General features: G+C 38.5%; 1 protein-coding gene across 9 annotated transcripts in view; it reads left to right on the forward strand.

Moving 5' to 3' along the window:
• LOC128021553 (PH and SEC7 domain-containing protein 3) overlaps positions 1-15,062 on the forward strand; it is a 106,693-nt gene that overhangs the window by 82,532 nt on the left and 9,099 nt on the right. For 8 of the 9 annotated variants that reach the window (XM_052608843.1, XM_052608844.1, XM_052608846.1 and 5 more), the window contains 2 exons: positions 4,497-4,540; positions 12,635-12,825. In XM_052608843.1, coding sequence (XP_052464803.1) covers positions 4,497-4,540; positions 12,635-12,825 — 235 coding nt within the window. Of the gene's footprint in view, positions 1-1,342; positions 1,762-4,496; positions 4,541-12,634; positions 12,826-15,062 lie in introns of those variants that run through there. The other variant, XM_052608853.1, reaches the window with a different exon arrangement.

The raw sequence follows: 15,062 nt of genomic DNA on the forward strand, positions 1-15,062 counted from the left end.
CACGTAATCCCCCACTACCCTAAACCTACCCACTTCTGAACAATATAAAACACGTAACAGGCAAATAAAAGTACAGTCACAGGTATTTATTGAAAAATAGAAGCAGTATAAAAGCGTTACAAACATGTCGGGTTGCATTCCAAGTCTTCTGAAGCCATATATATATATGAAGCCAATATATAATTTGATCATAATGATAAGCTTTTACTTTTATCTGCAGTCAGTCTATCTGAGATTTAATGTCATAATGTATTGCTGCGAGCTTTTTAACCATACCTACACTTTTTTCCCTTTATGTTGCAATTATTCTACTTATTGCACATATAAAAAACAAAAAGTTTATCTGTAGTTCCACATTCATAATTATGACCACACAGTCTGTTTTCAATGTCTATCATTGTAACACGTTCACATTTAACCAGCATCTTTATACAGTGTACAGTATTCATAAGGAACTTAAAACAACACAACAAAACAAAAAAAGTTTGAATAACTTTGGCTGTTAAAAAAATTCAGTCTGTTTGCACCATTTTATATATATATACAATATATATACTATTTTCAGCTGAGGATTATTGTGGTATAGTGCATCCCTAAATCTCAGCATCCCATGAACCTCACACACTTTTAACACAAATTGTGTTCTTCCTCTGAAGTGTTCATTGAGACAGATTAGAGCTTGTAAGCTTTAGCCACATTTTGAAACGGTCTATGAGTATGTTTCATGTTTATCATCTGAAGTCACACATCTGAAACTTAAATGAATAAACCTGCCCGCTCATGATTTGTTTCATTTCAACCAGTCATGGTGTGTTTATAAAGCATTTGTATGCACTTTGAACACTTGAATTATTGATTCCAGTTGAAATCATACTGAGGAGATGGATTTCTCACAGGAGATCTTTGAATTACTGCCTGGAGCCAGGAGTGTTTGAAAGAATCTTCATCATTATTCCACAGCCGTTATTATCATAAACCACCTCAAGACAGCCAGAGTTGTGCATCAAAGTCTTATTGCGTTCAAAAGTAGAATATCATTTGGCCATTTCTCCAGTAAACTCCAACATTAGCATGCATACTGTATGTATGCCTCAGAGGCAGTGCTGCATTGTTGTCTGCTGAGGGTGATTTGGAGAGCTCAGCTACAGCTCGTGCAGGTAATGTTCAGCTCTGTGTTCTGTGTGAGTCCAGTGCCAAACTCACACTGGCTGTTTCAAATATAAATGAATCGATCTCAACATTGGCTCACTTCAGAATGGGAGGAGCACCTCCTCTCCCCTCCTCTCTCTCTCTCTCTCTCTCTCTGTGTGTGTCTCCCAGACTCTACCCATCACTGACGTGTTGCTTTCAGGGAAACGCGCTCTGTATCCAAACACTCCAGTGAGTGATGCGGGAGAGAGCAGCGCCGCTCATGTGTTGAATGCAGGGACATTTGTTTGCTGTTCCTCTTTGCTCGTCTGTTCGTTTTCAGTGTTTTCCCTTTGTGTGGCTCACTGCCTCCTCACACGTCCCTCTAGCGAGACGTCCGTGGGTCCTGGATCAAGCTTGATCTCCTCTCTTGCGCTGTGTGCGTGGCTTTAATCGGAGGAGATGATCGGGGTAAACAGCGTTCAGGGGACGGGGAAGGTCCGCATGCGGGCAGGCGGCTCGGTCAAGTACGGCAGGGAGGAGCCGGTCAGGCGTCAGCCCCAACACCGCTCCAAGTCTCTCAAAGTGTCCACTTCTGTTGAATTCAACACTGGACTGCCCAAAAAGGAGAAGGTAATGAGCCTGACGTTTGCTGTGGTGTTTGTGTGCCTGGAATGGAGATTATTTCTTTGGCATTGTGGTGCTGCATTAACAATAATCTGTGATTTTTGGATGTCATTGCTGACATGCTGTTGTTATCTTGCCTCGCATGCAGACTAAAGCTCTTCATATAACCCTGTTTTTAAGAGCTGCTCTGGTGTTGTAACTGCAGCACTGGGAGCACATACAAAATGCTGCATTTCCCTCTGGAGGAGATGTGTCTGTGTCCTTACATTGGATTTATGTCTTTACCAGCAGTTTGCTTATTTAAGTGATGGATGGTTTGATGACGGCTTTTTTGTCGGTTGTGCCAGTTACTGGATGAAATGCATGCTGTTGTTAAGATCTGTTATTGGGATGGCATCACCGTGTCACCTTGACCCGGGGTTACTGTGTCTGTCTGTTTTATTGGCCACTGTGCTTGATTTATGATTCAAAGACATTGTTTATGCCAATGTTACCCTCTCCGGTGTAACTTGCTCCCTCTTTCACACCCGTGTGTTTTCTGTAGTGCTGTAAACACATCGATCTAATGTGTCTGCTGTCCAGTGGACGGTATCCGCTGCCATAGACACACATCTCATGTGAGAGGAACATACTGTATGAACACTGAAACTTCTCACACTGAGTCAACTAAAATGGGAAAATTACTACACTTCCATTTTTAACTGTACCATGACTGTAGGTTGTAGGTTGCTTTAACGACTTATTTGGATAATATATTTATATGTATAAATACATTTCTAGAATGCAAACACAAATTTAATATTATTCATTATATGTATTTAAGCAAGATATATAATAGATATATATATTTTATAAACATAATTTTGGCTTTTTTTTTGCCTTTATTCATATAGTATAGTATAGAGTTGGCTGGAATCTCTGTGGGAGACAGTAAGAGGGCGATGACATAGGAATCAAACATGAACCAGGACTCAGACGAAGCACAATTATATGTTGGAGCACTATACACTATCGCACTATCGACTCAAGCAGATAATTTTTTTTTGAATGCTTGGTTTACATCCAAGCCTATTTTTACATCACATCTGGACCATTTTTTAAGTTGAATTTAATTTCTATGTAAGTAGCATCATTAAATAGAAAGACAAAATAATGTCAATGCTGTTATTCTGTATAATCTGTCATTCAAACAGATAGTTTTGCCCAAACTCACAGCATCGGGTCAGTAGTTGGCATGTTGTGCCTCTTAATCAGCGTACTGGATCAGTGTTTTGAAAGCACCACACCGTTTACACTCTTCAGGAAATCAGTCTACTTATTTTTATAATTTTAAATAACAAATATAACTTTTGTATTCATGATTACTAATTACTAATAGTATATTTTACTAATATACTATTTTACTAATTACTATTTTGCCTATAGATTCTTATTTAAAATCCCTCACAGTACAGTATAAACTATCCTTTGACACTTAAAACATGTTACCAGGCTAAATGATTAGCCACTAGGCCCCATGCCCATCACCTTTTGACATACAGCAACAGAACAACACATAGCAAATTATAACAGAGGCTGAAATTTTAGAGTTTTCATTTTATCAAATTACAAGTCTATCAAAAACAGTGGAATTTCAGGTTTCTTGGTTCCAATTTAAAAACCTCAGCAAAATCTAATACTATTGAACACACTCCATTTAAAAAATGTCCTAAAAATATTAACACATTTAATTAAAACAATGGAATGTAGCTTCAAGTGTTTGTTAGTGAAGTAAACTGCTTCAGATTTATCATGTAATGTGACATAATAGAGAACAAGGAAATAAATTATATTCTCTGCAGAATGCTTTCTGTTATGTTAGAAGACACATCACAGATTTTGCCTTTAAGTTTATATAAGAAAAACATTTACGAGGTAGTTTGGCACTGAAATCATGCCAAGATGAGCATTTTGACCAAGAAGTGAACATTGGATCATTTACATGCACACATAGTGTACACAATCAGATGTGCACTTAGACATACAGAGGTTCAACAGCATCCATCTGTCAGTCACAAAGCACAGACTGGTATCATGACTTTTTCTCATATTTGTATTGACACAAATGAGTGTGTTACAGACCACAAGCATACGGCCGTGACCCATCGTGTGTCATGTAGCAGCTTCATGTAACATCAGCTGACGTGTGTTTAGTGTTATGAGACGGTGACTGTTGTGAGATATGAGCTGCTTCAGTGTCTGCCGTCAGTCACATTTGCATGTGGTCTGAAGAAATAACTGTGTCCTTATATTCGTGCTAACAAATGACATTTCTGCAGCATTTTGATGTCTGGTTTGACCTTTTGCTCATACTTCACCCGGGAATCTCGTCGTGCATCTGCATAAATAGTGCAAATAAATTATGTGACATTTCCAATCACAATGAGTTTTACTGATGGCACTGCATCAGAAAGCTTCATTAATCCAGAAGAGACAGCGTTTCATCATAACTCATGATTCTACGGTGTTTGACTTCATAATAACTCATTGAGATGGAGTATTAAATAAAAAGCACACATCCAGAGTGATGAAATTACAGTTACATGGATCACACGTACCATGGGACAGACCTCACATTTGAAGAACGCTTATTTAAGGAGGTTAAATTAATAAATTGTACTTCAGGTGAATATGAATTCTATTAAACTGAATGCATACCATACTAAGCCTTTTTCTTTGTTCTGTTTTTTTTCCCCATGCAGTCGTTGTATAACTCCATCAAGAACGAGAAGCTGGAATGGGCAGTGTAAGTACTAACACACTCACCACCATCATTGCTGTTTTCAGAACTGAAATATAAAAAAAAACTGGGAATTCTAGAGAGAAAGAATGGAATTATGATCAAGAAAAAACTATATTCACTGCCCCAGAGATCATACAACACAACCTTTGTGAAGCATCATGTTTCCTTTCCATCTTTACAAGGGGTAAAAAAAAATGATGCTTTTATTTTTATCTTCATCATCACTGGCTCTGGTTACCACCAAACACAGATACACAATAAACACATGGTGCAATTAATGTCCAAGAAGTGTGTGTGATGGTGTGCCTTTGAGTCAAATGATTAGATTGGTGTCATTTGAGACATGAGCTGTAATCATGATTTTGAAAACATGACATTAGACTGACAGTGTGCTTCACTGATAACAGTTATAGAGGCAGACACCAGTTGTGCTAAATTACAGCAAGCCCTCGCCAACTCTCTGTACCAACCACAAACCACAGCTCGCTCCGCTTGACCCCAACCAATCCTCCTGAACCTCAAGCTTATCTCTTGCTGTAACATGTAGGAAACATTAGTTATTTGCAGATTAATTATAAATTAATATCATGTTTGAATATATTCTGTTGATTAAAGCAAGACGAACCCATGGAGTACATTGGGTCTCATTCACTAATAATTGACGCACATTTGAACTTCTCACGAGAACTTTCCGCCTAATTCACAACACTTGCGTACGCACATGAGCTTGTTCTTAAACTCGTTCTTTTGTTAGTGAATTTGGAGTCTTCTAAAATGAGCGCCCGCGTGCACGAGGTTAGTAATTAGCATAACTCACGCCCAAACCAGCTCCATACAAGGGCTTTCCACAACGAGGCACTTGTACATAGAAAGACAATTATGGCACCGAAACAAAAGACAAAGAAAAATAACTTTAACGATAATGAACGTGAGGTTTTGCTGCCGGAGGTGGAAGCCAGGAAAAATGTGTTATTTAAAAGTGTATCCACTGGCATAACGGGCACAGGTAAAAAAGAAGCATGGGTTATAACACAGGCTTGGAGATAAGGTGGTATAGGGTGAGAGCGGTTGGTGATGTGGCTTAGGTGTGGTTCCAGTGAGTTGCATAAATCAATGAGGACTTCTCTGGGCAACCTAAAGCGACTGAACAGCCATTCGTCACTCTCCGCAAATATATCTGTGCGCTCTCTAAAGACTCTCTAAAGGTGAGTATATATATAAATTGGAACTCTAATTATAATTTGTCAATAACATCTAATTATATGTAGGGTTCTTTACACATGCTTATAAGGTCCCGGTTGTACATGATTATTGCGTACGTGTGGTATAAGTTGTTCTTGAATCTTTTCCTACATTTAGAATAAATTTTAGTACGAAAGTTTTTGATGAATCATGATTTATTCGTGAAAACGTGCGTACGCACATTTCACGCAAAAATCTGTGCCTATGCATATTTAGTGAATGAGACCCATTGATTTTAGAACAGCTAAGAGCCACAGTTAAAGTTTTTAACAATATATTTATTTTTTTACAACCTGTGGATGTAAAAATAACAAAATAAACATTAAAACACACTGTTTTGAACATACTGAATAAACACAAGACTTTCATATACATGTATGACTGAAGTAATATTGGTGTAATCAACGTAATGCCAAAATTATGCCAAGTTGAATTTGTGTTGAGCTTGGAATATTTCTTTAACTCAAAGTAACTGGTGTGTGTTTATAAAGTATTTTACAATGGCTTAGAATAAATTTAACAAAATTCACTGTCCAGACAGGTCACATCAGGTATTTTCCAATTATAATACCAAATGTATTTCAAACAGGTATAGATATTTGAAAATTAGTTTTAGAATGGTTTGAACATTTTTGGTTTTGTTCAACCCTTGCTCTTGAACGGTTGAATTGTGTGGTCTAGATTCTGTTTTATACTGATTCCTTTGACTTTTTTTTTTTTTTTTATGTGTTCACAAATGTTCCTTACTGAAAACCTAGCAAAAGCTACAGATGGGATTTTAAATTACCTTAAGAACAGAAAGCGAAGCTGTGCTTAACAATGCTTTAGCATATTGAAATAATACTTGGCATATGCCATTGCCTTACCCCCCATCTTACCCTGAAGCTACCTGAACAGTATGGGAACAACGCCACATACTGACCAAGAAATCTCATTAAAGATTGAAATAAGGTGAGTAATTACAGTAGGGATGTCAAGTCGTGAGAGTGGTCCCTGTAGATTTCTATAGCCCAAGTTAATTCACTAATGAAGTCGACTGTGAATACAAGTGCGGCTGTATCTTGGCTGTGCTTTTGCATATTAAAGTGACCTGGGACCACGCCAAGAGGGCCGCTTTCTCCTTTTTCACCAAAATAGTACTAGTACTTAGAACCAGCGTAACATATTGTCACAGACTTAAGAGCCGGACAGTAACATAACTGACTACATAACCTCCTTACCAAGAGCACAAGGTGTAACTGGATGATTTTAAGGGCTGGAACAGACGGGGCCCAGACGGGGGAGTAGGAGTGCATATTGATCCAATGGAGGTTGTCTGCACATCAGCCGTTCCAGTGGATCTATAAGGGGTGCAGAGGGGCCAAGAGCAATATACTGTATACAATCACAACGCCCGTAATTCCTACGTACACCCCAGGATGCAGTCTTTGTTTACAAGTCTTCAGAGTTTTGAGAACATGTTTAAGCACCAAAGTCGTTCATTACATTTATATATATTTTCTTGGGATAAAATGGACAGAAATCTTTAATTTCTTTGGTTTTACAGTTATTCATTCTTTAAATGTGAAATAGTTGTCACCCAGTGGTGCAACCAAATTTGGTGCAACTCTTTTTGGTTGCTTTGGTTAATAAGTAGTTATTTGGTCTGGCCTCGTCCCATGTAAATCGGAGTGAACTTTACAGAATTGATTGTAAATATTAAAAGGGCATCATACCCCAAAGAAAGGACATTTCAGAGGACCCTTGTCAAATAGTCATTGCAAGTAAGGTTACAAAACCACTTTGAAGTGCTTCTTCTGCTTCTCTGACCTACAGTTGAATAATAGTGGAGCTTCCTGTCAGACTTACATTCTGGTATGTTTGGCAAAAAGCAAACACTGCGTTTCATAAGGACAGCAGTTAAGGACGTTGGTGGTAGTGTGATGGTCTTGCAATGTTTCTTCAGGAGAATCTGAAGTCTAGTTCTAGTTTTATTGTCTGTCAGTCTTTCTTAATTGAAAACTGTATCAGTTGCTTGGTATTAGGCAAGCAGGTTTGATGAGCCAGTGGAAACATATGTAACGGTTGCCGGTCAGTGGCACCTGTGAACTTTTGGCACTGGTCAATAGCTGTAAATAATTGGCTCATTTAGAAAAGTTTGCAGCTTGCAGGTTATTTCATATGGTGTAAAACTTGTATCATCATTTCCAATCCGTGTTTTGATTGTTTGCCCTCATTTCTGATCCGGCAGATGTTTGATATGCTAAGTATTGCTCTGTTTCTGTTGTGCAGGAAGTGTGCAGCCTTATTTCATTAGACGTTTTATTTAAATGTGGAAAAGTGCAGTCAGTTCACATAGATTGCATATACATACAGAACCAGTCATTTATGTCTAGCTCTGTTTATTTCTCATCTTGCTGAAATACTCTGCCTCCATCATCATTTATCTGTGTTTTTATAGGGTTTGCTGGAGTGTGGAGAACGAGCACTACGTATAGAGAGGGAGAATGAGATAGCCTGCAGTTGAAATGAGGATGAAATGAATTGTTTTCTGATTTGAATTATGTTGATTGTTTGTTTTGTGGCTAGGTAAATCTCACCAGCCTGTTAATGGTGTGATTCAGCTTGAGTAAGTGGAAGGGAACTTCTAAAAGGGTCATTTATTTACAGAGACAAGAGACACTGCTGTGAGCCTGTCTGCCAGTTCTGACTAACTCTACTTGTTTCTTATTTCAGTATTTCTTCATGTTTTTTTTAATGGTTAGAGGGTTGGACTCCCAATCGAAGGGTTGTGAGTTCTAGTCTCGGGCCGGACGGAATTGTGGGTGGGGGTAGTGCATGAACAGTTCTCTCTCCACCTTCAATACCACGACTTAGGTGCCCTTGAGCAAGGCATCGAACCCCCAACTGCTCCCCGGGCGCCGCAGCATAAATGGCTGCCACTGCTCCGGGTGTGTGCTCACAGTGTGTGTGTGTGTTCACTGCTCTGTGTGTGTGCATTTCGGATGGGTTAAATGCAGAGCACAAATTCTGAGTATGGGTCACCATACTTGGCTGAATGTCACTTCACTAAAGGGAGTCTTTGAGCATTTCTAATGCCACCTGACTCTCGACTAAATAGTCTCAAGCTTCAAACATATTACTGCAAGCTAAGGTAAATGGCTACCATTGGGATTGTTAGTGTCCTAGCAACGTTCTTTTCCATTACTGACAGAAGCTCCAACTTTCAGGACAGAGTCCAGTCGAGTGTTTGCATTTAAAAAAGCAGTGCAACTGTAGTCTTTGTCCAAAAACCCATCAAAGCATCTTCTCAGATGTTACTTAAGTTTTGGAGTCTGATAACATAATCTAGATTACTACTGAGCACTGGGGATATTTACATTTGGTCACTTATTGATTGGACAGGTGACTGGTTATTCATTAATAAAAAATTGAAAAGTGAAAATTTCCACCAAGATACCTGTGAGATGGATGGCATCACCATCACTCAAGGAGTTTTTTAGGAGCCCTGCCATTCATACATGAGCAAGCAGTAATAGAAGGCATGCATGGATTCAGTGTCTGTAAAACACTTATTGCGATATTGGATGTGGATAGTAGCATCACAGAAGTCGACTCAGTAAAAGTTGCATATAGAACAGGAAAAATACATTGGATTTATATCTATTGTATGGATATAAACTGGAGTGCGCATACCAAAACAGATGTCCTTGCCATCGATCAAGATGCATGAATTGTCTATAATTTGTTTGCTGTCATTTATCTGTCATGCAAAAGAGACCATTTTTAGCATATAACATTTATTGATTTTTCCTGCTTTTTATTTTCACAAATGTCAGATGGCCACATAATAACAGTTGTGCATTATCAATCAATCAATCAATCACCTTTATTTATATAGTGCTTTAAACAAAATACATTGCGCCAAAGCACTGAACAACATTCATTTGGAAAACAGTGTCTCAATAATGCAAAATGATAGTTAAAGGCAGTTCATCATTGAATTCATTGATGTCATCTCTGTTCAGTTGAAATAGTGTCTGTTTTAATTTGCAATCAAGTCAATGATATCGCTGTAGATGAAGTGACCCCAACTAAGCAAGCCAGAGGCGACAGCGGCAAGGAACCGAAACTCCATCGGTGACAGAATGGAGAAAAAAACCTTGGGAGAAACCAGGCTCAGTTGGGGGGCCAGTTCTCCTCTGACCAGATGAAACCAGTAGTTCAATTCCAGGCTGCAGCAAAGTCAGATTGTGCAGAAGAATCATCTGTTTCCTGTGGTCTTGTCCTGGTGCTCCTCTGAGACAAGGTCTTTACAGGGGATCTGTATCTGGGGCTCTAGTTGTCCTGGTCTCCGCTGTCTTTCAGGGATGTAGAGGTCCTTTCTAGGTGCTGATCCACCATCTGGTCTGGATACGTACTGGATCCGGGTGACTGCAGTGACCCTCTGATCTGGACACAGACTGGATCTGGTGGCCACGGTGACCTCGGAACAAGAGAGAAACAGACAAATATTAGCGTAGATGCCATTCTTCTAATGATGTAGAAAGTATGGTGTTATGTGAAGTGTTTCCGGTTCCGGTTTACCTAATTAATGCAGCCTAAAAATCCTTTAACGGATTTGGATATTAAAAGCATATTAGTATGTTATGTGTATGCCAGGTTAAAGAGATGGGTCTTTAATCTAGATTTAAACTGCAAGAGTGTGTCTGCCTCCCGAACAATGTTAGGTAGGTTATTCCAGAGTTTAGGCGCCAAATAGGAAAAGGATCTGCCGCCCGCAGTTGATTTTGATATTCTAGGTATTATCAAATTGCCTGAGTTTTGAGAACGTAGCGGACGTAGAGGAGTATAATGTAAAAGGAGCTCATTCAAATACTGAGGTGCTAAACCATTCAGGGCTTTATAAGTAATAAGCAATATTTTAAAATCTATACGATGTTTGATAGGGAGCCAGTGCAGTGTGGACAGGACCGGGCTAATATGGTCATACTTCCTGGTTCTAGTAAGAACTCTTGCTGCTGCATTTTGGACTAGCTGTAGTTTGTTTACCAAGCGTGCAGAACAACCACCCAATAAAGCATTACAGTAGTCTAACCTTGAAGTCATAAATGCATGGATTAACATTTCTGCATTTGACATTGAGAGCATAGGCCGTAATTTAGATATATTTTTGAGATGGAAAAATGCAGTTTTACAAATGCTAGAAACGTGGCTTTCTAAGGAAAGATTGCGATCAAGTAGCACACCTAGGTTCCTAACTGATGACGAAGAATTGACAGAGCAACCATCAAGTCTTAGACAGTGTTCTAGGTTATTACAAGTAGAGTTTTTAGGCCCTATGATTAACACCTCTGTTTTTTCTGAATTTAGCAGTAAGAAATTACTCGTCATCCAATTTTTTATATCGACTATGCATTCCATTAGTTTTTCAAATTGGTGTGTTTCACCGGGCTGCGAGGAAATATAGAGCTGCGTATCATCAGCATAACAGTGAAAGCTAACACCATGTTTCCTGATGATATCTCCCAAGGGTAACATATAAAGCGTGAAGAGTAGCGGCCCTAGTACTGAGCCTTGAGGTACTCCATACTGCAGTTGTGATCAATATGATACCTCTTCATTCACTTCTACGGATTGATGGTGGTCATATAAGTACGATTTAAACCATGCTAATGCACTTCCAGTAATGCCAACAAAGTGTTCAAGTCTATGCAAAAGAATGTTATGGTCAATTGTGTCAAACGCAGCACTAAGATCCAATAGAACTAATAGAGAGATACAACCACGATCAGATGATAAGAGCAGATCATTTGTAACTCTAAGTAGAGCAGTCTCAGTACTATGATACGGTCTAAATCCTGACTGGAAATCCTCACATATACCATTTTTCTCTAAGAAGGAATTTAATTGTGAGGATACTACCTTTTCTAGTATCTTTGTCATAAATGGGAGATTCGAGATTGGTCTATAATTAACTAGTTCTTTGGGGTCAAGTTGTGGTTTTTTGATGAAAGGCTTAATAACAGCCAGTTTGAAGGTTTTTGGGACATATCCTAATGAGAATGAGGAATGAATAATAGTCAGAAGAGGATCTATGACTTCTGGAAGAACCTCTTTTAGGTGCTTAGATGGTATTGGGTCTAACATACATGTTATTGGTTTAGATGATTTAACAAGTTTATACAATTCTTCCTCTCCTATAGTAGAGAATGAGTGGAACTGTTCCTCAGGGGGTCTATAGTGCACTGTCTGATGCGATACTGTACCTGACGGCTGAATGGTTGCAATTTTATCTCTAATAGTATTGATTTTAGAAGTAAAGTAGTTCATAAAGTCATTACTGCTGTGATGTTGGGAAATTTCAACACTTTTTGAGGCTTTGTTTTTTGGTTTTTTGGTTTACCATGGTGTCAAACTGGTTTCCTTAACCTTCCTTAAGCGTAAAGGAGCAACTGTATTTAAAATGCTAGACAAGAGAGTCCATAGTTTCTGAATAATTTCAACACCATCAACATCAATTCCATGTGACAGTATTAAATCTAGAGTATGATTTCAACAATGAGTAGGTCCTGAAACGTGTTGTCTAACCACAATAGAGTTCAGAATGTCTATAAATTCTGATCCCAATACATCTTTTTCATTATGGATCAACATGGATATTAAATCACCAACTATTAAAACTTAATCTGCAGCCAGAACTAACTCGGCTGTAAAATCACCAATCTCTTTAATAAAGTCACAGAAAATAAGTTACAGAAAGGTTTCCACGCCTTTCCATTTAACAGAACCTGTTGAGACTCTCACTACAGACACTTCAAGAAGACTTGTCATGCATGAAGGTTGATAGGATATGTGTGTGTGTGTGTGTTGTAGTGATGGAGATGAGCTGAAGAAGTCTCTGTCTGAGCTGGCGGATAAGAACCATCACTCTCACACTAAGAGCATCAGTCGCATCAGCAGCGGCAGTAACCCGTTCCTGGACATTACCCATGACCCCAATGCTGCTGTCTACAAAACTGGCTTCCTGACCCGCAAAATCCACGCTGACATGGACGGGAAGAAAAGTAAGATTTAATCCAGAGTTCATTTGAAATATCTCCAATACAACAACTGCTCGATTTGAGCAGCCACTCAATGATTTTGAAAGTGTAAAAAAAAAAAAAAAATACTGTGAAATGTGTATAGTTTAATTTAACTAAAATACCATGATTTATTTATTTGATAAAGAATAGCAGTTTTCAACTAAAGACTTTTGTTTAGCAGGTCAGGCCATTCAAATGACTTATTTCTAGTTTTTACAAAGCATTTCAGTTTATAGATTTTTTGTGTAATTAAAAGTCGTCTTCATAAGCACTTAATATTTATGACTCTTCATAACCTAAGCTTCTGGGTATGCAGAGAATGATGGGACAGAAGATTAAATAAATGCTGTGTAATGTGAACGAGGCTAAAGCAGGTGTGATTCAGTGCTTTGGCAAGCACACATGGTGAAATGGGATTTTGGCTGTCGTCTCTCATATATTATGTCCATTTATTTTTCCTTCCTAATGAGATTCTAGAGTCTCTAGAAACCTGCTGAGCTGTTGTGTCTGTTTGAAGAGATGCACCGATTACAGCTCGTCCTGCAAAAAACATTTCAAAGACTCTTTAAAATGATGCTTTTAACAACTATGCATAGTTCTGTTTTTGTATTATAAACACTACCACGCAGAAGTTTTGGTTCAGAGAGATATTGAAGTAAATTTATACTTTTATTTAGCAAGGATGCATTAAATTGCTCAAAAGTGGCAGTAAAGACATATGTTCTGTTATGATTTTTATATATCATGATAATAATATAATAAAAAAAAATATTTCCACATATATGAAGCAGCACCTTAAAATTCTAAATTCTTTTTAAAATTCTCCAGAAATGGTTCTTGAGCAGCAAATCAGCGTTTTGAAATGATTTCTGAAGGATCATGTGACACTGAAGACTGGAGTAATGGATGCTGAAAATACAGATTTAATCAAAACAATCAATTACAGATATTTTAAGTTGTTTTATTCCATGGTCTGTCAGTATACCTGATTCTTATTGGCTGGCAGTTATGCGTTAGAGAGGACCGTTTAAAACACAGGTAGGTCCAAGTCAGTTTAATCACTTTTCTACTGTATATTAATGCACTGCTTTCCCTGATGCACACGCACACACACACACACACACACATCACTCACATATAAACACAGTGAGAGGGAGAGAGGTCGGAGATTGCAAATCATGCTGCGCCCACACAGAAACATATTGTTGGGGCTGCCCCGTCACTTTAATTAATAAAATAGCATAGATACTAGATCACTACATTATATTTCTCAGCAACGAGCTAAAATTGAAGTAACTAAACAGCTTCATTGTTTGTAGAGAGACGCACAGACACCACTGTCATCTCTCTCTCTCTCTCTCTCTCGATAATTAATTAAAATAAATGCTATAATTCATTCAAATAAATGTGGTATCTGTATCTGATTTGAAATGGGCAGAATGCTGGACCTAACGAGCTGTAACTGACGGAAATAACCATTCTTATCCTTCGGTTAAATATTGCACTGCCAACGTCATAAACAAGTTTTAGTTGTCAATAGTGGAAAAAGACCATGGAATAATTGGGATAATCATTGGCTTTCCACTTTACGTCAGGTGGTTCTCCCTTACATACTATTTTACAATATTACTGTTTTTAACTATTTTTGATCTATAAATGCCTTGGTGAGCAAGAGACTTCTTAAAAAAAACATTTTTAAAACCTTATACCGTTGTTTGAACACATCTAACAGGGTAAACTGAAGTGGTTACCTTCTACCCTCCCCTGATTTGTGATTTACGGTCCAGCTGTGGCAGAAGAGTTTAGTGGACATACCAGTCATGCCAGTGTGGTCTAATGAGCGTGTCCCTGGGTTATTACAGTCAGGATAAAAACAGCAGGGCTTTACTGATCTGGTGCATCGCATGCTGAGAGCATTCAGGCCAGGGTCCCAGGGGTGCCATCAGCGCACTACAGAGAGCTCAGTCTGTATGGGGTGTGAAGGGTTTGGATGCTTCCCAAAGCTCCTATAACACAGCTGTAAATAAAGCTGTTCTTCAGCGACACTATCAAGGGAAACATTTGACAGTAGAAATGCAAGTAATGCCCTTCAGAGGAGGAACACGTAGTGACATGCCAAACTGTATGAATTTCGGACTTCAGTTGAAATCAAATGGAGAAGTTATTTTCCAAACCGTGAAAGTGAAATGAAGCAGATGCTGCCGAGCTCCATAAAGCAC

Source organism: Carassius gibelio, chromosome A10 (genome assembly GCF_023724105.1).
Source record: "Carassius gibelio isolate Cgi1373 ecotype wild population from Czech Republic chromosome A10, carGib1.2-hapl.c, whole genome shotgun sequence".
Classification (NCBI taxonomy): domain Eukaryota; kingdom Metazoa; phylum Chordata; class Actinopteri; order Cypriniformes; family Cyprinidae; genus Carassius; species Carassius gibelio.